The 25,910-nt window shown below is 39.9% G+C and overlaps 1 protein-coding gene across 5 annotated transcripts in view; it reads right to left on the bottom strand.

The window, feature by feature from the left end:
• Positions 1–19,377: 19,377 nt before the first annotated feature.
• Positions 19,378–25,910, bottom strand: part of CD36 (CD36 molecule) — a 31,055-nt gene continuing 24,522 nt past the window's right edge. For all 5 annotated transcript variants that reach the window (XM_018068104.2, XM_018068102.2, XM_008927352.3 and 2 more), the window contains exons 10-14: positions 25,013–25,131; positions 23,665–23,738; positions 22,860–22,914; positions 22,522–22,686; positions 19,378–21,808 (exon numbers count right to left, since the gene is read on the bottom strand). In XM_018068104.2, the coding sequence (XP_017923593.1) occupies positions 22,522–22,686; positions 22,860–22,914; positions 23,665–23,738; positions 25,013–25,131 (413 nt within the window). In that variant the 3' untranslated portion in view covers positions 19,378–21,808. The remainder of the gene's footprint in view (positions 21,809–22,521; positions 22,687–22,859; positions 22,915–23,664; positions 23,739–25,012; positions 25,132–25,910) is intronic.

The raw sequence follows: 25,910 nt of genomic DNA, 5'->3' as shown, positions 1-25,910 counted from the left end.
CTAGGCACCACTGCAGGGAATAAGGGCTGCTGAGGCTGTGCCACAGGGAGTCACAGCTCTCTCCCGTTTCCTGGTGTGTACTTGGAGTGAAATAACCTACCTGACACCTACAGACACTCCTTTTCCCTGTGTTTATCATAGTGGTGCTCTTCTTACTGTCTGTTTTTCCAGATGGGTTTTAACAAGAAAGCACGGGGCCTCCTCAGTTCTTTGGGATAATAATTAAAAATTAAATGTCACAAATACTGACCTTCACAACAAGGTTCTGGATCGTTAAACCCGGATTTGGATTTCCTGGATAGATAGGTTGCTGCAAGGCTTTATGAGGTGTGAGTGGATAAGATTACCTCACTCCAGGATTTCCGTGCTGCTGGTTCCTAGATGTGCTGATATTGGATAGTTACCTGCTCGGCACTCAGACCAGTTTGGGTCGGAAGCTGAGGTTTCAATCACTCCCACATGCTTTAGGAAATGTATGGACTAGGCTCCAAAAAAGATGGACATTTACAGAGTTTTATGCTCTGAGAAACCTTTCCCAGGTCTGGTCCTCTGTCCATCCTCCTCAGCTGTCTTTTGCTGGTCTTCTCCCTGTACTCTTCTTTGCCTCCTTCTGCAGGGTTCAACACTTAAGGTTTTGATTCCTTAGCTCTGAGCAGTGGCAAAACAAGACATGGGACTTCTCTGGACATCAGATACGAGGTGTTCAAGTGTCTTTCTAAGGTTTCCCTTTGAGTAAAAGCAGGATGCAAAACTCACTTCCTCACAGGACAGAGCAGTGTCAAGCACAACCTCCTCTAGGTGGCCAGAGAAGCCCAGAGGGGACTGCACAGGAGGTACCACTAACACTGGGGTGGCTCCCAATGCTACCAGGTGATTGTTGCCTCTGGAATTAATTCTTGCCTCCAGAATTAAGTCAGCAGATGTAATTCTGTGAGGCAGGCCGTAAAAGGCAGGTTGTGGCATTGTGGCTTTTGCCTGAAGCAATGGACTAGATCTCAGGAGACCAATGCTTCTTTATCCTTTGCACTGCAACTTTGCTAAGCCCTTCTCATGCACCCCAGGGTGGTCTGGGGAGAAGTGACTTCATGTGCTCTAAGCCCAAGTATACTACACACAGATACTCACCAGCAGGTCCCAGACACACATGCATACATACAGCTACCTGCATCCAGAGAAGCTTTTCTTTCCATACAGTATTAACCTTTATTCAACATTTATATATATGTACTTTTTCTGTTTCCACATGGGCAGAATCAGACCTCACAGTCCCAAGACATCAATAGCTTGTAGGTATAGCTATTACCATGTCTGAGAGCATTTTAAAAGACAAGTAATTGGTCAACAAAAGCCCTTTCTTTATTCACTCTCCTTTCTAACTTACCTTGTTCTGTACTATCTCAACAAGAATTTCCTTTTAGCATCAGGAGACTAAGACAGTGTAAGACATAAAAAATGTGCTGTCATTTAACATGTCTAATCTAAACTAAAGACTGAGATCTAAAGGTGCTTTGGCATTCTGAACACTCCAAGAAGCAAATTCAACCCAGCTGGCTCAGCAGTCAACAAATAATTACTTTACAGTGATAGACTGTGCTGTATCCCAGGACTCATTACTGGATTCCACATACAGCTTTACAAAGCAAATAGCGTTTGTGTATTCTTAGCACTCTATCAGCTTCATTATTCCTCATTTGAATGCCTTATAAGCGAACTGCCTTATATGCCAGCCTTATAAACAAACCCCAGTGTTTGCTGAATTCCACATTCAAGACAGTTTAGGCCAAGGGATTTCCACATATCCAACATTTTACATTTTTTCCAAAGGATTTTAGAAAAAAAAAACACAGATAAAAAAATGGCCAGTATTGTTGTCTGTGGGAAATGAGAGTCAATAAAAAAGACTCTTTTCTAGCTGAGCAACTTGTACAGCAACATGCAGCATGGGGAAGGAGTAAGAAAAATGCATTTGCTTAACCTTAGGTTCACAACTCTTTTGGATACTTACTGTTCCTTGGCTCTTTGCAGTAGTTCTTCTTCCAGTATCTGCTCTCCCTGTCTCCCTTTCAAAGGCCACTGAGAGTCATAGGGTTTATACTTGTTTTCAAACTGATAACTTAGGACATGATGTCCACAGCATCTCTTCAGGTCTCTTGTCTAATAAGACCTAAGCAAAAATAGTATTACATACAGTTTTGCCCATGATATCTGCCCAAATAATTTCTTCAGTTGATAGGATATTTGGAAAAAAAACTTACAGTATTTGTAAGACTTTGCTCAGAATGACACAGAGAGAAGAACAGGATCCCAGAAAAAACCCAGCCATGGAACATGCCATGGTCATACAAACACTGTGAACATTTACTCAATTCTACATATAAAAATATTATATTAGCCTTGAAAGCCCAATTTTCCCATAGGTCAAAGCTCACCAAGACTAATGTCCTTTCACAGCTCACAATGAGGATCCAGTTGAGCCCTTTCAAGAGCTTTTATGCCCCTCTTAATTTTTGTTAACAATTCAACCATCGCTTCCTTCAAAAGCCCTTCCTCCTATAGGGTTCTACTACTCCTTCTCTGTATGGACTCTTCTTTATTTCTTTTCCTTTCCTCAGCTGAACTCAGGCTAGTAGTCCCATAAGGGTTACTTAATTTAACTGTTGTCATTATAACCCCTTTTCACATTAATGCTCTGAAATATGTTTCCTATTATAATCTTCAAAAGATGCTGCACTTTATTTGCTTCATCAAGCTTCTCTGCTTTGTAGTTTCAGTTAGCAAACAATATAAAAAGTACCTTCAAGGTGTTTGTAGCCTTTGAGCTTAAGAACAAGGATCAGAACAAGACTACTAAATTGTATGTATATGTTCACACTCAAAAAGCATATATGTAATGTTATGTTCTCTTTTTTCCAGCTCTACATTCATGTTGCAGACTATTCTTTATTGCAAGCCTGACACTACAAGTACCCTAGCTAAAAGATTTAGTTTTGGGGAACTTGAGATAAAGTAAAGGATAGAGAGAAAAAATATCAATAGATTATGTCATACAGATCCATTTGTCAGATTACCAGTCACAAATCATTCAGTTAAATTACCTGTAGGAGAAATTATTTTGTAACTCAGGTCAATAATGAAAATAATTATTTCAAGCTATCCAAAACAATGAGCACAAAAATTGTTCCTCAGACTCTTTTCTTTGGAGGGAAAGATTAAATGGCTTTGCCACAGAAAAGAAAGATCACCTTTATTATCATAGCAACAAATCCAGGTGCCTCCTTTGCATATGTGTGACAAAAAGGAGCTCACAAAAAGGAATTCACAAGTTTTATTCCCTTCACATGTTTTATAAAGGTTAGAAAGATTTATGATATTTACCTATAAATGAATTTTTCTCATGTATGGATTGGATCTGTCCTGTACTGTGCCCTCCACCTAGCAATGTCTGAGCTATCAAGAAATGGTTAAAGCAGACAATAACATGCCTGGTGAACTATCCAGGGTTCCAGAAGTAAGGAATAATGTTTCGTGCCAGTTGGTCAGGACCTGGCTGTCTGGAGGATGCTAATCATCTCCTTGAAGAAGGTCTGTCGTGGTGCTGTACACACTGGCCAAGGAGCCCTAGATGGACTTGGAAACAGTTCATTTTATAGTGTTGCTGGAGACCAGTTAGAGATTAACAAAGAAAGAATTGCCTTGCCAGTTTATTCGTTCCTGTCAAGAAGGCAAGCTGTTATTTTGAAAGGAGCTAACGACACGATGGCGAAAACCATATAAGCTGAACAGAAACTTCCCCTGTATCCTCCAGCCAACTGTAAAGTCAGCCAGAAGAAATCTTGGAATTGGTACAAGCCTTCCTGCATTGCGAGCACTCAGGTTTGGGTGCCAAGAATAAATCTCACTCTGAGGGAAACCTCTGAAGTAACTGCTGTTGACTGAGCTGTTCCTGGCTGTGAAGGCAGAGTTGAGTGTGGCAGACAAAGTCATGCCATGCCAGATGCTGCATACGCTCCCCCAGCCCCATTTACACCAGATTTTGCCTTACTTGTCAGTGTGGGAAGAGAAGGAGATAGTGCAGTCCTCATTCTTTTACCTCAGAATGGCAACTCTGGGCCTCTCCTTCGGTTTACTCCAACTACTCTGTGCTGTCCCAGAAAGCTGAGACAGTCATAAACACCATTTAACCGGTTGATTAAGTCAACTCACAGCTGCTTGTCATCACCAGAACTTTGCAAAGCAACCATTGGGTCTAGGCTGTTATTTTAAATCCTTCTACCAGGACAAAGCACTAAGTTGCACAAAGACAGCTTTGGGCCACATTAGCACCTAAAGAAGGTCACAGCACTGGGAAGATTGGTGCATCAACCAGGAACTCTCTGATTTGAAATAATCCTTGGTAGTGACCTCTTTCAGCTGTAAAATGGGAGAAGAGTTTGTGTAATGCTTTCTGCATGCTGCATACCTGTATTTCACTAAACAAGGTGCAACATATTTTCAACTTGAAAATTAGCTACTGGAGAAAAGCAAGAACTATGTAATTCATGAAAGAATCAGAATTCAAGTCAAGGCAGTTCATGCTAAAATATCCCAAATCTTGTGCAATGTCATAAACTACTTGGCTAATGCACACATAATCTAGCAATTCCTATCCACAGATCCTAGGAAAGATCCAGCAAGTATTTCCTTGAAGACTTATTAAATTGCAGGCAAGTCTAATGTACTCCCCTTTCTCAGCTCCTTAAGCCAGGTTCCTAGTGAAAACTCCTACTGACATTACTCAGCTTGGATGAGTGAGGACTGAATAAGGCCTGAGGGATTCAGCTTTCTGAGAATCATGCTCAGTTTCCCTTTTCCTGTGTCCAGGGTCTTCTGAATTTGAAATCTTTCTCACCACCTGGTCAAGGGTGATCTATAACCTCTCTTCATAAATTCATTCCAAGTCACTGAGAAGAACACTTGTTTCCTGTGTTATTTATTTTAGGTTACTATGGCCATAGTAACCATATACGAATTCAGGATACTGCAAACACAGTAACAAGAAATTATTCAATTTTTCAATATAATAATTATTGAATTATTCAATGTTTATTCAGTATTTCAAATATTCAAAAATATTTAACAAAAAAAAGTAAGCAGAGAAAAATGGTCTCAGCAATATTAAGAAAAAAGTCAAAACCAAAATTAGAATTAAATGATCTCCTACAGATTTCTGGCATTATATAGTAAAAGAGAAATTAAAATGCACTCTTCTGTTGATTTTATTTGACAAATCTCAGTTATAACTGTGACAATTTTATTTCTCTCCATCATCTCTATATCCCAAACCAATGGATTATTTCCTCCACACTGAGTGATAAGTAAGTTTGCTAAACAGTTTCTTCACTGGGGGTTCTCCATTGTGGGAAGAACCACATTTTTTCCAGAGTGGATGCAATCCTGAACCAAACGGGGAAACTTGGAAGAATTTGCAACCCTGATTGTCCTGTGACTATTCTGTTTAGTTCATCAACTACATCAACACCATTATTTCCAGTTTGATGAGTTGTGACAGTTGGGACCTGTTTGCTGCCTTGAAGTTGCCTTTAAAGTTGGCTAGATGGTGCTAGAACATGCTGCTGCATCACATTTATGAGCATATGGCTCATATTCTCCTTACTGTTGATCAGAGAATACTTAAAGCTTGGTTTTACAGTGTGGCTCCACACTTAAAAATTGTAAAATGAGTCAGTTCTATAGGTCAGCCCTAGACCATAAACTTTTAACAGTGCACCATTAACAAAATATTGAGTTGATTTTAAGGATAAAAACTTTAAAAAATGTAAATTTTAAAAATCCCTTTCATTGCCATAGCGAACTGGTGCTTCCTGTCTCTGAAGGTTATTTTGTCTTCCTTAATATAGAAATTTGTACCAGTTGTGAAGTTTAATTTTCTGTGTTGCCTCAAATCTTGACCCTTGATCTCCCAGACTGTCTTTTCAGGGTGGTTCTGTGTTTTTCTTTGTTTGTTTATTTGTAACTCACTTGGGTCCACTGACTCGAAGAAACATGTGATTTAATTATGATGGGAGAACTGCAGAGACAGTTGAGCACAGCCTGAATTTATGTTTTCATTTGGCTGGTCAGAGAATTGGTTACAATTCAAAATGAATATGTCATTCCACATCTCACACTCTGTTCTGTGGACAGCTACACACGCAGAGCAACAGCTGAAATGAAAATGTAAGTCTCAGAGGATATTTAACCTCAATATTTTCAGCTTATCTTATCACCACTGACCCCAAATTGCATTCTGGCCTTCTCAGAAAGATTAAAAAAAAAGGGGTTGAACTGCTGAAAAATGAGTTAGAGCGAATAAACATAATGTATACCTATACAGCCATCATATTCTGCTTGTAAGCAAACAATTGCTGGTATTTTATAACAAGCCTTGGTAAGATGATTTGGACCTTTGCTGATGTGTGCTGACTGCTGCAAGGTCTGCAGGAGCATCCTACTATCTCACAGTGACTTTCAGCAACATGAGAAAGCCGACCAGAGCTCACCTGTTGCCACAGATGTAGCTGCATGTTTGTAAAATAGTGAGAAGTTCCCTCTTCCCTCCAGTTTGAAATCTGAAGTTACAAAGACACTTTTTTTTTTTTTCTTTTTTGCAGCCCATGTGCTGGAGAAAACACACAAAAAAAGAAGAGAACTGATACAGAGAAAACACTTTTCTGTTAAGGTAAATATTGATGCAGCTGTTTATTGCCCAATATACTGAGAAAAACAATACCTCTATGAGGTCAAAGGACTTTCAAGTAAGCATTAACACACTTTCTGCAGGAGTAAGTTTCAAATTATTGCAGAAGGATGTGCCACATAAATGCAGAACTCGTTGATTCATTCATTTAGAACTTGCTGCTGTCGGTCTTCCCTCTTGAGGTGTTGAGGTGTTGAGTAAGTCTCAGGCCACAACACTGGGCTGCTCCAGTGGATACTCTGAGCTGGATTTTCAGTGCAATCTGTGCAAAAGGGAGATTTCAATGCTCAGAGAAAGCAAACTGTTGGTTTGTCTGCTCGATGACAGTCCTAAGCACTGTGCTATCGAGGCTTGTGAGATTTCTTTTTTCCTTTCTTCCCTTCTCCATGCAAAAGGAACCTCAGCAAGTGATACTTAGATTCCCTTGCTCAAGATGCAGTGAGAGAGCTAGCCTCAACTTGGTTGAGAGAAGCAAATAAAAATCTTTACTGGTTGGGGAGAGACTGTCATTTGAGTTAGGCCATGACCTGTGACTGAAAAGGGAGGATGGGGTTGTACATAATCTGAGAACAATCAAAGACTCATACTTTTTAATCAGAATGATACCTGCTGTGGAAAACCTCAAAAGTCCTATGAGCTTAGGTAACCAGTGTGCTCATATGTGGGCAGATGATGCTTAACTGGAAGATGATGCTTACAGGAAGTGTAACAGGTCAAGTAGGAGTTTTGATTTAGGCATTCAGAAACAGATGCAACATATTGAAGAGACAGTTCTCCTGAAGGTAGATCCCATGACACACATAGCAACAAGAAAGATTAATTCCAAAATAAAACCCCAGACCTTCTCTCCAGTGTTGGACAGCCCTAAACATACCAAATATCATGAGTGGAGGCATTAATATGAGATACTTCTTTCAGTTCCCTGGTCAAAGAGTTAGAAATAAGCCTTTGTCATTTGTGGTGTATCTCATCACAAGTCTTAAGATTACAGGAATCATGACTGATAAGTGCCTCTTTCTGTCCATTAATTATACAGAGAGTGTAATGTCATGGTATAATACCAATGGTAAGGACATTTAACTGTAGCAAGTCAATAACTACAACAATCCCAGCGGAGGCAGAAAACTGGAATGCTTTATTGGTCTCACAAGTTCATATTTAAAGGGTCTAGGGTTTACATATTCAACAGGGGGTTTACATATTCATCAGGGGGCAGACCTATCACAAATAGGGACTTCACAGGGATGAGGTAAAGGGGAAATCTTAAATTACGAACTTTTGAGTCTTAGTACTTACATCATAGGGGAAAACCCATTTTATCTTAGGGAGATTACATGGAGGGAACAGGTAATGCAAAGGGAGAGATAAAACACAAAAGGTCTTCTGCACAGGTTTGATGAGATCAGGGAATGGTTTCTCCAGGCTGGGGCAGGAGATTTCAAATCCGAGACATCAACGGATCCTTGTATGGACTCTAGATGGAGGTTTCTTCCCAATCTCTGTCAGCCCAAGGCTTTTGTTTAAACCTAGCAGTTTTCTTTTTCTCATATCCAGTTTTTGGAATCCAACACTGAACACTAGGTGAGTTAAGCCTCAGCACAGCTGCCTCCTGGGATGACTGGAAGAGAGGAAGAGCAGTAACACCAACACCATGGGGCAGCTGAAAGACTATACATGCCAGCTCACCCAGGGACATGCACTGGCACATACATACAGCAAGTGCCCTGGGTTCCTTCCCCTCGTCCCTTGGCTCTAGGAGAAAGGCAAAGTGCTCTGGCTGAAGACTATCAGCTTCCTCCATATTGCACTGTGACTACACTTAGAGATCCTAGGCCAGAGCAGCACTCCTCTGCTCTTGGCCCCTGTCAAATACATAAATGACAGCCTTCCTCTAGGTCAGCAAGGCAGGTAAGAGGCAGGAATCACAGGGCAGGACAGTGGAAGGCAGCAGTGATAACTAAGTTGCTTGACTCTGGCAGATACATCTGGATGATCATTGACCTCTCTATGCTGCTGGGGATCTGCTTCCAGGAGCTGCCTCCTTCACCTTTTTCAGCTTCCAGGCCACTACAACAGAAGAGATGCACAATGTTAATGTTACTTCTGGCAAGTAACTGAGATTACCCAGCACACCTCTATGACCACAGCACCTGTTCCAACTTCATTTTAAATTACCTAATTTAATTGTAGGAAATGGCCTTTGGCCTTAAGCCTCTGCTTTTTAAAGAATTGCTTTAGCTCTAGTCATTATATTTATGCATGAACCACCCACTTTGATATGGAAATTGTTGCAGCCCAAGGGGATTTCATTAAGTAATTAGGGAGGAGGGCGTATAATGTCATTTGCGGTAACTGGATCTAGAAAATCAATCAATAATTGACCATGTGTGCATGAACCTTGAACATTTCAATACCCTTAACATCCTTGAGGAAAAGAAAAACAACGCAAGAGGGATCTCCTTTATCTGTGACACAATCTTGTGGTTTAGGGCATATTTCCATTGCTTAAAAGAATTGCACGAGCCATGCTGTCATATCAAACTGCACAAAGCAGGCAGATTTATCATCTGCCTGGAAACACACAGCAAGCAAAGAGCTTCGTGGTTCCAAGTCCAGGGCTTGACAAGCACTGTAAGAATAAAACCTGCTTTCTATCAGAGCTTTCATAATCAGGCCATGTTTTGCATTTATATTCCAAGTTTGCTACTCTTAAAGGTCAGTTTTGTTCTTGAATCTAAAAAAAATTCTTGTTATTAAGTGTTAATGCAGCTGTAAATACAGCTTTCTAGCTTTTTTTTAAAAAATTTGATTTTTTTACTCCTGTTCTGTTGGCTAAAACCCTAAACAGCTGTTGTTTGCTAGATTGCATTCTTAGGGTGAAGAGTTTGTCCTGCACACACAGAATGTGTTCATTCCTCAGGAATCAAGTGACCACACCAGAGCTAAACAATATGTAAAGCATAAAACTTATTTTGGACTATGATTTCTCCAGATGCTGAAAGCTGGTACATTTATTAACCTTTGACTACTAACCACTGATTTTTTCAGTAGAAAAATGCATACAAGAAAGAGTAAAACCTTTTACTTGGAGGCATTATTTGGAGCTTTGGTAAATGCTTGCTGCTTTCATGCAACACATGATCTCTCAACAGAGAAACAGGACACAGCAGATGAGTTTTCATTTGCAAGAAACCTGTGGTTAAGGCCAAACGTCTCGAACCAGCACTGAATGCACTAATGGCAAGGTTTCCATTGGATCTATGGGAGCTGGGGCAGGTCATCTACTTGAAGGCAAACCAGGTCAACACATGCAGCAGCTCACAAGTGGTTTGCCATCAAAGCCTGTGCTATTTAAATGGCATCTATTATAGCTAGCTTTGGGTTATACTTATCAGCTGCTCCTTAGGTTAGGTGGGTATCAGTAGGTATTATGATCCATTGCCCTGGGCTCACATTTTCAGGGCTCATTACAACCAAAGCAACCTGAGCCTAACTAACTGTTATTTAAGATCTACTGAAATTATTAGGAGTCTTAGGCGTAAGCAGTGCTGCAGTGATCATTTGTGAACATGCACTGATCTGTGAACATTGGGGTTAAAATGCCCTGCATGTGCAGATTTAAGCTGTGGAAGAGAGGACTGCTGCCTGAGGGAAGTTCCTCCCTGACTCCCACCTGCTACACCAAGAGCTGGGACCATGGCCTGGAAAAGGTGTAATAGGTTTTTATCCTGTGGTAGCACAGTTATAAAATGCCTTAGTCCTGCCAAGAAACCTGTGACTCTTTTCCAATCCTTTTCCTAATCCTGTAATGCTTAGAAATGGTTGGCACCTGGAAATGCCTGTGGACCTGAGGCTGCCCAGCTCAGGCTCTGCAGAGCTCTGCACCGAAACGTCACCCTATGCTGTGAACAAACTGTCAGCACACACTAAGTCATTAATACCCCACATGGAAAAGCCCTGGACACACATTTTTTGGACTGACACATAGGGTTCTTCAAGCAAAGGGAACTTAAAGTCATTATCAGATTTGTGTACGGGGCTGCATTATGCAGGAAAAAGATAGAGCATGTCCAAAACACGTTTCTGCATATTTTCCCTTATTGCATTCACTTTTATTTTGTTTATTTATGATGGAAAAGTTGCTCAAGAGTGTGGAGCCACACCCAACTGAAGGGTCATGGTAGCTGTTGTCTTCTCAAATGTGTTTTTGTTGCCTCACTACCAGTTATCTGACTTTATCCCCCTGAGTAGTTGGGGGTTTCAGGTATGGTTGTGCAGGGAGCTGGAAAACAGTTATTATCAAAGCAATGGGTGGTTATCAAGGCAAAAGAAATGTGTAACCAGGAGAGTGTGATGTAGCATGCAATGCCATGGGTGTGTTTGCACATGGTGCAATGGAGAGTTCCAGCCTTACATAAGGCAGTGCAATTTCACTTTTTGTTCTCAATTATGTGGGTACGCGGTAATGATGTCACATGTGCAGCAACTTCTGCTTCACAGTATGGCTTTTTGAGTGTTTGCTAGTTGGCAGTGCCTGGCTGGAAGAGCTGTCAGCAGCCACTGCTGAGGGACGGGGGAAGCAGACCGATGGGGACAGAAGTAGCGAAAGACAGTGTTTTGTGTAAGAGCAGCTGTGTGTGCTCCCTGGGGATTCAGCAGCTGGAGATGAATTCATATGATGGCAGCTGCCTATGGAATCTTCTTTGGCAAAGCCAGTAATGGAGAAAGTTTAAGGCACATTGTATATCCGTCATTTTAACACGCCTCCACCACCCACTCAGACCTGGAAACACTCTCCCTGCCCTCCAGGCACTCAGCTTGAAGGCTTAGTCTTCATCAAGGAGATAAACTACCATATGCTGAGCTTCAATCAGGGAAGACTTGCTGCAAAGCTCATTTGTGGAGCTAATTTGGATAATGGATACAAGTTTCTAAATCATTTAAAGCACAAGAACACAAAAGCCTTCACTATGGTACCAGCTCCCCACAGGATTATCTCTGTGCCAAGTTCAATTTGTATGGGTAAAGCTACTTAAAACTCATTTTTGCAGTGAATGGCAAGTATGCCAAAAACTAATTTCAGCTAGTAGTCAAAAGTAGAAGTTTCTTTTTTGAAATACATTAAAAGACCATTGCAGTAATTATATATATATATGAAAAAACCATAAGAGAAATTTTATACTAAATTACTGTAAAATTTAGGATTAAATGCTCATCCTAAAATTGTTATTTGAGACTTCCATAATACAGAGTGACAATTGGTCACACTTACATTCTATATCCTCCTCATACCAGTTGTAGGCCAGCCAATTGAAACCATATCTTCAGGACTTCCACATGTGCATGTTGCAAAGAGGAACAGAGAGGGAAACCTGAATAAGCCCAGCATTTGACACCTTGTCTCTTTAGCAGCACAGAGAACTTCTGATGTAACATCTTGGTCCCTATTTTTCTGAGGAAGAACTTAGAGTTTAGTTCTGACTCTCTGTACATACAATTCGAGCTGTTTAATTTTGAAAAATAAACTGATCTTCCATCATTTTGAAAGAATCTTTTGAGTGTTACAAGAAGTGCTTTCACCTAGGTATTGGGATGTCATCTCACTTGGATGAGACTTTCATAGCCCATGAGTTTTCAGGCACAGATTCCACCATTGCTCTTTGTGGCAGTAATTATATATAAAACCACACAGAGATATACATATCATGCCTCCCACACATCCACAAATAATCACCTGGAAATCCAGGTGGTCAAGCCCAAAAAAACCTTATTTTTCTTTTTTTTATGGTATCTTTAATTTTAATGTGATTGAGTTACAGGGAGGACTCAAAATTTCTCATATTTTCCCTGAAGTTTATCAATGCCAAAAAAATTATTTGAAATAAATATATTAAAAATTATTTTGAGGTAAACATAGTTTTGAGAATTTTTTTCAATATTCTCCTCAAAGACCTTTTATATTTTAAATATTTTTAGCTTAAAATATGATTTGGTTACCAAAAATAATATTTTTATGTTTGATTTTCTAAAAAAAATATTTCTAAGTATTTCTAAAAAATATCTTCATAACTCCATGAAGTATATATATATTATGTTTAAAAATACATGCAGATGGGTAAATACTTCATTTTCATGAATAATTGTCACAGGTGAAGGGTGAATTTCAATTAGACCTGACCAGCTTACTGATGTGCTGGTTCTCACCAGGTCTCGAGCTATGGGTTTGACAATGGGGATTAGAAATGGCTCATATCCTGCTTATTCTAAAAAACCTACAGAACACCCTGTAGACACATTTTTGAAGGCAAGCAAAAAAGTCAAGTTTGCAATTTACATGATTTTTTTTTTGTTCTGGTCATTCAGGACTGTATCATGGGCATCCTATTAATTGGGTGTTGTTATCATTGGTACAAATATGTTTTCCCCATCTCTATCTAGCCACTTTTTTGTAATACGTGTGTTCTTCCCATATACAGAAAATAGAAACATAACCTTTATCTACAACCAAAACACCTCCTGCAATAAAGGTAGCATGTCATTTAATGGTTAGAGCCTTGATTTACAACAGAAAATCTGTGAGGGATGCTGTAACCATACATAAACAAATATTTTAAATACAAAATTACAGAAATACATACAGAGCCATTTTTAGACATGACAGCATTGTAAGTAAAACTGAGCTGAAATGCTCAGGCAGGTCATGATCAAATGTTCCTGTGTATAGCCACAGGAAGCAGAGACAAACAGAGCAGGTGAGCTTTCTGGATGGAGAAAAGGAGGAAAAGTGGGACCTGGTGTTCTGATGGTATGGTAGAGGGCAGCTCTTGGGTTTGCTGAGCATGATGGTCTAGCATAATTTCTCATGTCCTTCCTCATAGGTGTCCAGTCTGGCTCACAAAGCAGGCATCAGGAGTTGCAGCAGCTGGCAAACAGCAACTGCAGTATCTTTACATCCTTTGCAGCCTGAGAGCCTTTTCTAGTTAAAATATGGAAATGTAGCTTCGTAAAAGAAATATTCTCTATATCTATTTCCTGTGGAAGCCATACCCTAACTGTTACAACATTCCATGTTGTGTGAGGTGGTGATGTGATGCATATTTTTTATGCTCCGGATTAATGTGAAAAAAGGGGCCTCAACTGAAGGTTCGTCTTGTCCAAGTGTATCCACCCAAAAGCTGCTGCGGGGCGAGCTGTTCTGGACAGGACATTTGGAGGATTTGGGGCTGTCAGACTAGATATTGCATTGCCATCTAGTGAACACCGCTGAGACTGCACGGCGAGGCTGGGAAGTTGAGATGCCCAGCACTAAACACCTGGAAAAGGAAGCAGAGGTTTCAGAAAAGTTCGGTTGCAGGGTCGTTATGTAAAGGCAGAACAAAAGTCTTAATAGTACTCCCAGTCTCATTCCTTCTTTTTCTAAAGGAGCAGGAATCAATGTTCTGAGGGAACAGCAAGAGAAATTTGAAAGTCTTAGCTCTTCTATTTTCCTTTCCTGGATGTAGGAGAACTCAGAGAAGAGCCTTGGTACCCCCTCCCTATAAATACAGAAAGGAAAAGCTGCAGGTAACCCTTGCACAGTGTTTCCTCTTTCAGCTCAGTATTTGCTTGCAAACTGAATGCAAATACAGAACTCTCATTTCTCATTCAAAATTATTCACTGTTTGCCTTTGGGATTGCTCCATATTTTGCATATTACTCCTACACTGTGAACAGTGACTCAGTGAGTTGTAAAACACTGATCTCTGCCACTTCTCGTGGGTGTATGTCTTTCCCAAGCTTTGCTGTGTGCGTGCATGTGAACCATTGTGGCTGGACATCAAGTGCCCACTAAAGCCACTCTATCCCTCCCCTTCTCATCTGGGCAGGGCAGAGGAAATATAATGAAAGGCTCATGGGTCAAGTGGCCCTGCAAGTGGCAACAGAGGGACAGGGAATGGAGGTTGTGGTCAGTTCATCACATGTTCCCTCTGCTGCCCCTTCTTCCTTGGAGGCAGGACTCCTCAGGGTCTTTCCCCTGCTCCACGGTAGGCTCCCTCCCATGGGAGACAGTCCTCCATGAACTTTTCCAATGTCCTTCCCTCAGGCTGCAGTTTTTCACAGCCTGCTCCAGTGTGGATCCCTTCTGTGGTCCTTCAGGAACAGACTGCTACCACATGGGTCACCCACAGGGCCACAAGTTCTGCCAGCAAACCTGCTACAGTGTGGGCTCCTCTCTGCACAGAGCCACAGGTCCTGCCAGGAGCTGCTCCAGCGTGGCCTTCCCACAGGGTCACAGCCTCCTTCAGGCATCCACCTGCTCCAGCATGAGGTCTTCCAGGGGCTGCAGATGGATCTCTGCTCCACCATGGACCTCCATGGGCTGCAGGGGCACAGCTGCCTCACCATGGTCTGCACCATGGGCTGCAGGGGAATCTCTGCTCCTGTGCCTGGAGCACTTCCTCCTCCTCCTTCACTGACCTTGCTTGGTGTCTGCAGGGCTACTGTTCTCATGTATTCTCAGTCCTCTCTCCAGCTGCAATTTCTACAATTTTTCCCCTTCTTAACTATGTTATCCCAGAGGTGCTCCCACTGTCGCTGATGGGCTCAGCCTTGGCCAGCAGTGGGCCTGTCTTGGAGCCAACTGGCATTGGCCCTATTGGACATGGGGGAAGCTTCTGCAGCTCCTCACAGAAGCCATCCCTATAGCCCTCTGCTACAAAAACCTTGCCACACAAATCCAATACACAAAAATATTTAATATTGTCAAAACAGTAAAATATGCTATTTTGTATCACACAGCATTTGGGGTTTCAGGCTACGAGAGCATTTCTTCCTAAACACTGTTTTGGAACATCCAAGAAGTGACTGTGAAAGAAGCTTAGATGAGATTAGCAAGAGAAGATAATAGAAAACTGCTCCTGAATTATTTAGTTGGGTATTCTTTTCATTCATTTCTTCTGCCTAGAAAGAGGTTTAGGGAAGGTTCCATAAAAGGGCTCAGGTGTGAAGCAAGAACAGCAAAGGATTTAAGTTTTAAATACCTATGAATAAGGTAACTTGTCTGCTCAGCAAGTATCTGAGATGGGGATAGGCAAAGCCAGCTGTCTCAGAGGGACTCTGCCAAAGCTAGACAAATAGTGGCTTACCTCCTACATTACTCTTGTGGCCTCCTGTACTTGTGACCTCTCTTTCTGCCTGGTTTTCAACCAGTAACTGTGTTAAGGAGCCCAGTCCTGAAAAAGGTAGACATGGAGAGAGATTGTAAAATTATCTAGCAAGACTTCTCACATGACATCCTCTGGGATATTTGAGATATCCATGAGGGACAAGACATATGGTATGGACTCAATGGTAGACCCATGCAATCCTAAACTAGATGCTAATAAAAAATGAGGTACTGAGATATATTGCATTTATACAGATAGGCAACTGAGACTTCTCTGAGCATTCCTGCTTTCCCTGGTTTACTTGCACATGTGTAGGTACACATCCATACTTGGTAGGGTATCAGCAGATAGCATTTTGGGGCTGGTGGGCAACAAACTCACTAGTGACATGATGTTCCTGGTGTCCCAACCTGTGTTGTGCCCAGGGCCTGCTGTGTTCAGCCCGGTAGTTCTTGTGAAGCACTTCAGCCTACCTTTCACTTTTTAGTCATGTGCTTGCATGCCCCTCCCAGTATCTACAGCTGTTTTCCCTATCCTAGCCTCCCGGAGTGCTGTTATCCTGATTACTTTGCAAGGGGGCACTCAAAAATTGCTGTTATGGCTGTTCAGTTGGATGTTGTCAAAAGTCATTCCCATCGCCATGTGAGTGCCTCTACATTTCATTCCCCATTTCATAATTTTTACTTCAAAGCCATATATTAGGGAGAAAGTAGAGCATAGTAGATGAGTTGTTGAGATAAGACAATTAGCATTTCCAAGCAACATACACACACAAGGCTCAGCAGCCAATTAGAGATACAAAATCTGTTCCAGACTGAATCCTGTCTCAGCCAACTCTTTTAGCACAATGAGGGAGGGGGAAAAGTTTCACAATGGAAAGATCAAGATGTAATTGCAGTTACTTTGAAAATGGTGTTTACAGGCAATGCTTTACCAGAAAAGATACCCTGAAGACGATATTGTTCTGGAGGGAGCCCTGTCATTTCCTATCCCAGCTAGCTACCTGAGAGCATATTCCCTTTTTTTCCATTCTTTCTTTTCATCTTCCTTCCCTTCTATATTTTTTTGAGTTTTGTTTTGGAAGAGTTATTGTTACAGTTGTATACCATGAACTATGGACCCCACAAATATATCTTTGTGTCTGTAAACATATATTTCATCATCCTTTGTGCAATAGTGAGAACTTCTGGTCTCTTTGAGATGAAGACCAAAGAGGAGAATTTAACCATTAGCCAAAGACTTAAATATTCATAAAACCATTTAATAGGTCTCAGCTCAGATTTGATTGATCAAAGATAGTTCCACTCTGTGCTCATTAGAAAGGCTGAAATCCAGTGTCAGATGTATTAATTTACGGTAGAACCATCATGAATGGTTTAAACTCAGATACCTGTTTGACTTGGGCTGTCTCAGTCCACTTTGAGAATGTTAATAATATTCAGTTTTTAGCTATTAGCAAATAAGGAGATATTAGACATTATAGAATAAAAGCCATCATCTGCTATCTGGGAGGCTCTGATGTGGTGTGATCTGACCTCCATCACTGCAGCCAGGGCCACAGACCACTCATGTTCGTGAAGCCGTGAAGCAAAGTGTGCAGGATAAAATGTATCTGCTGCCACATCACAGTGTCTGTGTGTGTCTGTGTGTATTGAATTGTAGTGATAACTTCTGATTTTGCAGAACAGACCCAGTGTTTGACCAGTGCAAATATAGTTACAATCATAGAGGGAATGCATAGAAAAGCATATGCTTCCATGTTTGAGGAAAAAACACAGGAAATGTCTGGATTTATATGTCAGTACACAAAAGTACCTGCATCTCCCAGAGACTTTTACCTTCTGCTGCTGGTTTTAGCTTCTATGATGAAAGAAGGTATCAATCAAGAAATTTAACTTTAGAAGCATTCACATGGGGGCTTTCCAATTGGAAAATTTATGAGAACAAAAAGTAAGGGCAAAAATGTGACTTTCTTAGTCCTACACCCAAATATTCTAGTAGAGTTAAAATTACAAATGTGTTTAAGGTGCATCCAAAACCTAAGTTGCATAAAAGAGAACACACAGGGCTCCATGTAAATCCTGATTTGTCCACACATCCTTGCTGTTATAGAAGGGATCCTGGGCAAGAAATAGAGTCCTGGAAATTATAGGTGCAACCTGCTTATATCCACCATGTATTTTGTGAAATACCAATTCACAGAACCTAAGGGAAACCCTGATCTTAGCGTAAGACTCCAGAATATTAATGGTCATTAAAATTTTGCATTAGCGCTGCATTCAACAATCTGTCATCTAGCAGACACTTATGATGGCCTTTTTTCTTGTACTGCTTTAAAAGTGTTGTAATTATATCTGGTGATGTCAACTAGCAGAAGAAGCAAAACTTAATTTTAGCCAGCATAATTTTTTACTGCCTATGCCGAAATGAAGCAGGAGAACTTGTAAAAACTTGGATGCCCTTTGGGTGGCGCCCACTGCAAAGAATTGCGTTTCTTTTTTTGCAAAAGAAAGCTGGTGTTGGCTGGGTGGGCTGTAAGTCCCTGGCTCTTTTGGGTACAGCTGGGAGAGGGCGAAACCACAGAGCACCAGGGCTATCTGATATGCAAAGAGGGAACAGAGAACAGAAAGTGAATAGCGTATATTTATAAATGCAGAGTGCATTTGGTAAGTGTGAGTCACTTGTCTTTCTGGTTTCTGTTTTTATAGGGCTACTGAAAAAAAAAACAGCTGTAAGCATATTTAATTAGTTATGAAATTTATTTTTTTTAATATGTTGATATGTACACCCATGAACAAAACAAGTTCTTGCCTACTGTCACAGTTAAAAGAACAGAGAAAGCATCAGTTTTCTTTCTTTTTCATAGTATAGTAGCATGTTTACGTTACCTTAACAGATAGTAGTAGGCTATGTGGGAAGAACAGGTTTTAAGAAGGGCTTTGAAAGCATATTTACAGTCAGAGATCAAGAGCTGGCACACCAGCTGTGGGCTGTTAGATCTTGGGTCAGATCAGACTTTCACCAGTAATTTTCACACATAATGGGATGGGTGGGGAACATGAGGCAGGAGCATAGCCAGGCTTGCCTCCCACCCGACCTGCTGGGCTAGCAGTGCCAGGAAAGGATATTGTAATGTGCTGCTGGATGTGCTAACACCACACTGCCAACACCTCCAGCTCAAGGGATTTGAAAACAGGTCTACCTCTGAGCTTGGCTTCCTGGGTTTGTTTTAGAATTGCCTCAGTTTAGACATGCTGGTGCTCACCTTGTCTTCTCCTTTTTGTAATCCAGAGCATAAATGTTGCATGTCACTGGTATTTATAGTGTATCATGCAGCAACATAAATGGCGATATGCACTTCTAAGAAGCTGCAATGTGCCAGAGTACAATGACTTAACAAGGTTTGCCGTAGGCTCATTTATTCATCAATTTATAAAATCAGTTTTTAGAAAAAGAAAACATACTCCAAAAAGCCAAGGAAGCAGACACAAGGACTTCATTATTCAACACAGAAGGCTTTATTTACAGTTAGACATAGGTATATCAGAAAAAAGGTTTTGAGCTTTATTGTATTTGTATTTTCATTAACATTTCCATGAAATTTTTATCCTGCATTGTTTGAACAAATGTAAATACTTAACATTAGCCTCATTATCATGAATTAACAATAACTGTAACTGATGCTTTGGATAAAATACCTACAAATAGTTCAAGTGCAGTCTAGGTGCTGAACACAGTTTCAAAGTCCAAACCTGCTTTGAGATCAATGAGATTATACATATGGACAAACATATTTCTGTGCATGTAAAATTTGGCCCTGAGACATTTAAAATCATGGCCTGATTTGCTGGATCACTGATACTGGAGCACCACATAGCACTTAACAACACTACTAATGCAAACACTAACTTACTGACAATGTACTTGAACTCAAATAAAATGAAGCTGAAATGTTAGTACATCAAAAATGACAGGAGCATTGCTCTTGTTTCTTTCATGTTAGGTTCTGGCACAAAGGACATTTTATTATAAAAACTTGGTGTCAGGTCTTGAAACACAGAAGAGCTGTGTTTGACTCAGAGGAGATAGTGATAATAACTTCAGCTGTCATCATACTTTTTTGACCATAGGACTTCAGGGATGCCTTTAGTTGTGTCAGATTTTTCCTAGACTAGTATGGCAACAGAGTATCATATAAGACATCCGCAATAATGTAGATATGAGAGAAAGTTCTTGTTTTTCATTGACTAGCAAGCACCATAAGTAATCAACTGCACGGGCTGAGAGCAGCATTTCCCTTGAGTGTCATGCCCCCTTCACATCTCCTGCCCTGTTACCTTACATTTCCAGTTTACTGCTGGAAAGAGTGTAGCCATGTACCACACAGACCTCACCTTCAAGAATAATCCCTTGGGATTTCTGTGACTCATCAGCTCTATTGATAGCTACACAATTTTGTCCACAAGAAATATGGGAATAAAACACCAACACTTTAGTCTGTTAAGTTTCCCCTTTATTTCGAAAGGGTAAGAACACCTTACTAAAGATACCCAACCAAAGATATCATCCTTTACTAGCAAGACAAACATTTATGGTTAAAGTCCATTGCAGCATTGCTTCCAAACACCTGGCTCTGAGAGTCTGGTCATGTCTGATTTTCCTTTTTTTTTGCAGCTCTTAAATAAGGAGACAAAAGATCCAAGAAGAAATCTTAGAAAGTGCTGGCTTTAGGCTCTTGTTCTGAATTCAATGAGTCCATGGGAAAAGAGACCCTACAATGCTCAATATCTGCCCCATTGACTCTCAGAATAAGACATGGCATCCAGATCACTTGAAAAAGTGAACCATTTATGCAGATGGCAGTGTTTGCTACCTGTCTACAGGTTGATGCACCTCATTAAACAAATTATTGCACAAATTTCCTTGTGGCAGGTGGTTTACCAGTAAAAAATTGGGGCTACCTGCTTTCATTTATGTGCTTCTATGGCAAGGAAGTGGACCCCTCTGATGTTTGATCAAAATCATTATCCAGTCTTTCCTGTCTCTGGAGCATTCTGGAGTATTTTCTCTTGGCCTGTCAGGTGAGATAATTTTCTAAGGGAGGCCTTGGGCAGAACACAGGCTGGTGTTCAAGCAAGAGCCAAAAAGAAAAGCACACAGGAGGCAACAGGAAGGGCAGTGGAGGAGACTGGGAGTTAGGGAGTGGTTCAGAGTAATAAACAGCTGTGGAGCCAAATGTTGATGAGCTCCATCAACATAGAAATGACTGTGGTGCATCTCTGAGCCATCTCCATATAAAATGTATATACCACATATTTTAGTAAGTCTTTCATAAAATTTCTGTATTACAGTTAGTAACTTTACATAATAAACTTCACAATCAATGCAGTTCACATCCCTGAATAGAGGACAGAGAGCAGTGCTATTGCAGCAGCTTCCATTCCTTGAAGGAACAGAGAGAAGTATTGCAATGAGAGCATCTAGAGCACAGCATGAGCTCAAAAGTCTTGTCATTCCCAGCCTGTGCTCAGAGACAGAACATCAGCAAACAGCTTTCATTTGTCTTGCAAATCCCAGAAGAAAATAAGTAGCAAGTTGCATAAATGGCAGAAGGTGGACTAAAATCCACTGCACCTCAACTTCAGTCTGCTTGAATGTAACTTAAAATTTGTAACAAGTTTCAAATAAAGTTCTTTGAAAGTGTAGTTTCCGTGGTGGCCTCTTTAGTGATGTCAGAAGTGCGGGCCTTTGGAAATATCAGTTTATTTGGGTTAGTGAGTTGGTCTTCTCAAAATGGAAAACATATTGAATTCCACAGCATGTGGACTGACTGTGCCTTGAATCATACCTTTTGTCTCTGAATTTTAACATGCTGCTTGGCTGAAATTTCAATTAAACATTGACTACCTCTGAAGTCTTCTGTTACCTGTAGTGAAATAAAATCAGAATTCAGCATATGATGAGGTAAGTCTTCATCTCAAAATCATCTCTTTAATATAGCATACTTTTCACCATCATGCCTCTGCACTTTTTTTAAATAATTCCAAAAAATGTGTTTGCTTCCCTAGATGTCAGTCTACCTCTGATGTGACTATAATTTGTCTTTGTGGGCTAGGTATGTTCAGGAGATGTTTAGACTAACTTGACAGTGATGCACAACTGAGAGAAAAAAGTGAGCAACCCCATCCAGTACTCAATAGACAGTATCATTCACAGTGGGTTCTCTGAACCTTAGATAGGTGTATGTCCCGGAAGACCACAGTAATCTGCAACTGTGAGGCCTCTCTCTCAGAGAGGTACTAGAGAACACTTCTGAGAATTTTAGCAGTCTTGACAAAAATATCAATTTTTAAAAAAATCCCAACAATCATATTGTCTTTTCTGAAATTAAAATAAATGTTGTTCTTCTCATGTTCTTCTCCCAATGCCCTCTCCCAAGTTAAGAGGCATCCTGAAAGATTAAGGCCCAGAAGAGAATTTGAAAACATTGGGGAAATTACCTGGACGATTTCCCACAGAACAACTACCGAATTTTCTAGTATATAAAAAATAAGAACAGCTAAATAGGTAATTATTCTGAACTCTCGAAATCCTGAGGAAAAATTACTACTGAGGACTGAGCCGTTAGTGATTACTTACTTATTTTAATTTCTTTGATCTGCATATGAAATAGGAGCCCATGAACGCCAGGAACAGCACAGAACCCCCGATCAGTAGTGCCAACTGCAGTATGTTCAGCAGCTGGACTCGATTGGTGACTTTGTTTCTGAACATTTCTGCTTTCTCATCCCCAATAACAGCAGACTGAAACAGTACGAGAAAAATGTCAGTGAAAGGTGTATATGTGCAAGGCCTCACCTGCTGAATATATTCTTGGTGTGCGCAAATCACAGCGGCACAAAGACTGAAAACGCTAGGTAGTTTTTCGTTTGTTTGTTTTTAAACAGTGAAGAGTAATAAAGATAAAATATACTAACCTCATTTAGCCAAAGAACAGGAAAAATATAAGGGCTTTTAACTTTTGATAACGCGCTGAAATGAGAAAATAAGTACAGCGTGTTACTTTTAGTTTGCTGCATAAGTTTCTACTTAATTTTTTTCTTCTCCTCTAACTATATTTCTGACTTCCACATGTACCTTTTTAAGATAGTTATGGAGTGAAAAAAAATAATTCTACAATTAATAACGGCCATTTTTCATATTGGGCAACCATCGTTTTCTATCTAATCTTCCATATGTGGGCAGTCAGACAGAAGAAAGGCTGGACACAGCGAGGTGTGCTGGGAGGGTCTGGTGTTCACCCACCAGATGTACAAGATCCCAAGGGCATGTCTATCCATGTGCATTTGGGCCAACAAAGAGAAGAGAAACAGCTGGACACCCATTGATCCTTGTGATAAAATCCATCTAGTGAGAGGGAATACATAAACTCTCTCTCTCACTGGATTTCTTACAGAAAATACATTTTGTTTACTACTTCATCTTCATGGCCCCCATTTGGGTTCTATAAGAATGTTATTTTTAAGAACATGTTGCCTTCTAAGCCTCTCTAGGAAAACCAAACGTGTGTTAAAATACTCGGGCAGTGCCTTTCTCAGGAAGGTTTGCTCTTTTGCTGAAGTTCATGTTCTCTGAAAAGTCATGACTGAAAGTTTTGGAAGAAAGATGAACAGGCTTATTTTTATTCCTTCTTCTCCCAGACATTTCTACTGACACTCTAATAACCAGTCATCTCTCTTGAAAAAAACATCTTTAAATATAAAATAATGAAGTAGCACTTACGCAATTTTTGGTGCAGGCTTTACAAGAAGGTTTACTTGCAGCCTTTTTGCAAATCGTAGTGTAAAACCAGTGATCTAAAATCAGAAAAAAAAAAAAAACCAAACCCATTAATTTATATTTTTTAGTTTGATGCCAAAGCCTAGCATATGGACTGTGTCAATAAGCACTTTGGGATTATTTTATTCTTATGTTTTGAAGGATTTTTTTTTTAAATGAAATTTTTATGTTTCTAAGGGTCTGTCATTTAAGTTCTAATTTTGCAGCTTTACCATAGTTACTTTTGTAATTTACAATTAAAACTGAGGGTAAATTAAAAAAAAAAAAGTTAAAAATACTAAATAAGTAATGAAATGTTTCATATAAAATTTGCTTTAGGGTTTTTTCCACCAGAAATCAGCTGAATTTTCTTTTTTAAAATGAAGGATGTTTAACTTATATAGGGCAGAACCCAAACTTTTCATATCTCTCTCTTCTCTCTATAAAAATAAGATAGGGTGTGATTCTTGAAAATTTCATATCTGATTTAGGAAAATCTGATTGATGTCTCTATTCCAAATAAGGTGAAACAAAGATTTAACTTCATATCTCCTCATTGAAGTTACATAGCTTAACTGTCAAATTATATGATTAGAAATATTGAAGTGAAAAATTCCAAATTTTTCATTCAAATTGAGAGCAAAGTAAAATTTTGGAACCTTAGAATTCATCATACAATTCAGAAAATTTTGGTAAATACACTTAAAGGATCTGAATCACTGGAACAGAAATACAGGTAAATTTGAAAGCAATCAAAATCAGAGCTGCCATAAATTCATTCTGTTTGGGAGCTCTGTTGGACAATCCAAGTCACAAAGACTATATTACATCTTTTCTAGATCAGTGTGTTCAGAGTTCTAGCAATTAGAAATAAATTGATCTATGTTTATTTAGCTTCAATTGAGATAGTAATTATCCAAAAATGGCTAGTTATAAAAAATTAAAAAAAAAATCAAAACAAACCACAAGTGTAGGGGAAGCAGAACTTTCACAGAATATAATTTTCTCAAAGTACTTGAAGGTCATAGATATCTACATCATACTTCACAGTCCGCAGAATCTATTAATTACCACATTCCCAATAAGTAAAAATCAAAACTGGCTTTCCAAATTTTGAAGGTCAGAATGAGATACACTTCTGCTCTAAATTTTCCCCGTTAAAACCATACCTCTTTGTGAGCAGATCTTACAAAAGCAAGCATGAAAATATTGCATCTTCTGTTCATCCCTCTGGTAAAAGGTTAACTCTACTACTATTCAATTTAAACACTGCAAGTTTACAAAGGTACAGTTATTAAATACTTGGACTTACAGGCTCTATGTCTAGAAATGTCTCATGCTCCTTTTCATTTGGACTCAGGCCTTCCACGTCATGCAATATAGAATCACTTGCATGAAGAAAATGAGGAAGAGAGATGTATACCGGTCTTTCTATTTGAAAAAAAAAAACCAAACTCTCTTGAATCTTTAAGCCTTGTTACGGTGCTCATCTTCTGTGGTAATTTTTCAAATATAGTACAAATATGTACAATCCTGATAAAAATGTTAAGTCTAATCCCCTACCCCACAAAAAAAAAGAAATAAAAATAGAGCATTTCTGTGATTCTTTTGTCATGAGGAGAATTTGCATGGTGAAATAAACTGTAGTCACAAATCCTGCCTGTCTGTGTCTACATTGTGGAGCTGGCAGTGCTACCAGTTTCATGCTGAAGTGAGGACATGACTGTCACTGTTTCCCCCACCTTCATGATCTTGTTTTAGCTTGAAGGGACCCCATGCCATCCACTCTGCACTGAACACAGACTCTGTATATATTTATTTTATTATGCCAACAGTAAACTAAGCCAGTGGTGTCTCTCAGTCTCTGAATGTGTATGTAATTGTGCACATACCCACCCCCTGCCGTGTGTGAATTGCCACAAATGCAGGGACTGTGACTATGTCTGTGTTTTATACAGCGCCCCTTCTTTCTTTTTGCTACACAGATTCCTGCAGCTTCAATGTACAGTCTGTAGTATCACAATTTTACATTGCACTATGCAAAATGCAGAAATATTATAGTCCTCATTTTGGGAAACGAGGCTGCAGAAATGTGAAGAGTCTCACAGGCAGCCTGTGCAAGAGTTCTTCACAGACTAACACAAACATCCTGGATCTTAGAGCAACACCTCAGTTACAGGACACACTCTTTCTCCCCAGTTAAATGGAGT

Source organism: Manacus vitellinus, unplaced genomic scaffold (assembly GCF_001715985.3).
Source record: "Manacus vitellinus isolate BGI_N305 unplaced genomic scaffold, ASM171598v3 scaffold_13_pilon, whole genome shotgun sequence".
Taxonomy (NCBI): Eukaryota; Metazoa; Chordata; class Aves; order Passeriformes; family Pipridae; genus Manacus; species Manacus vitellinus.
Note: the sequence above shows the minus strand (reverse complement) of the source record. Positions and strands in the feature narration are given on the sequence as shown.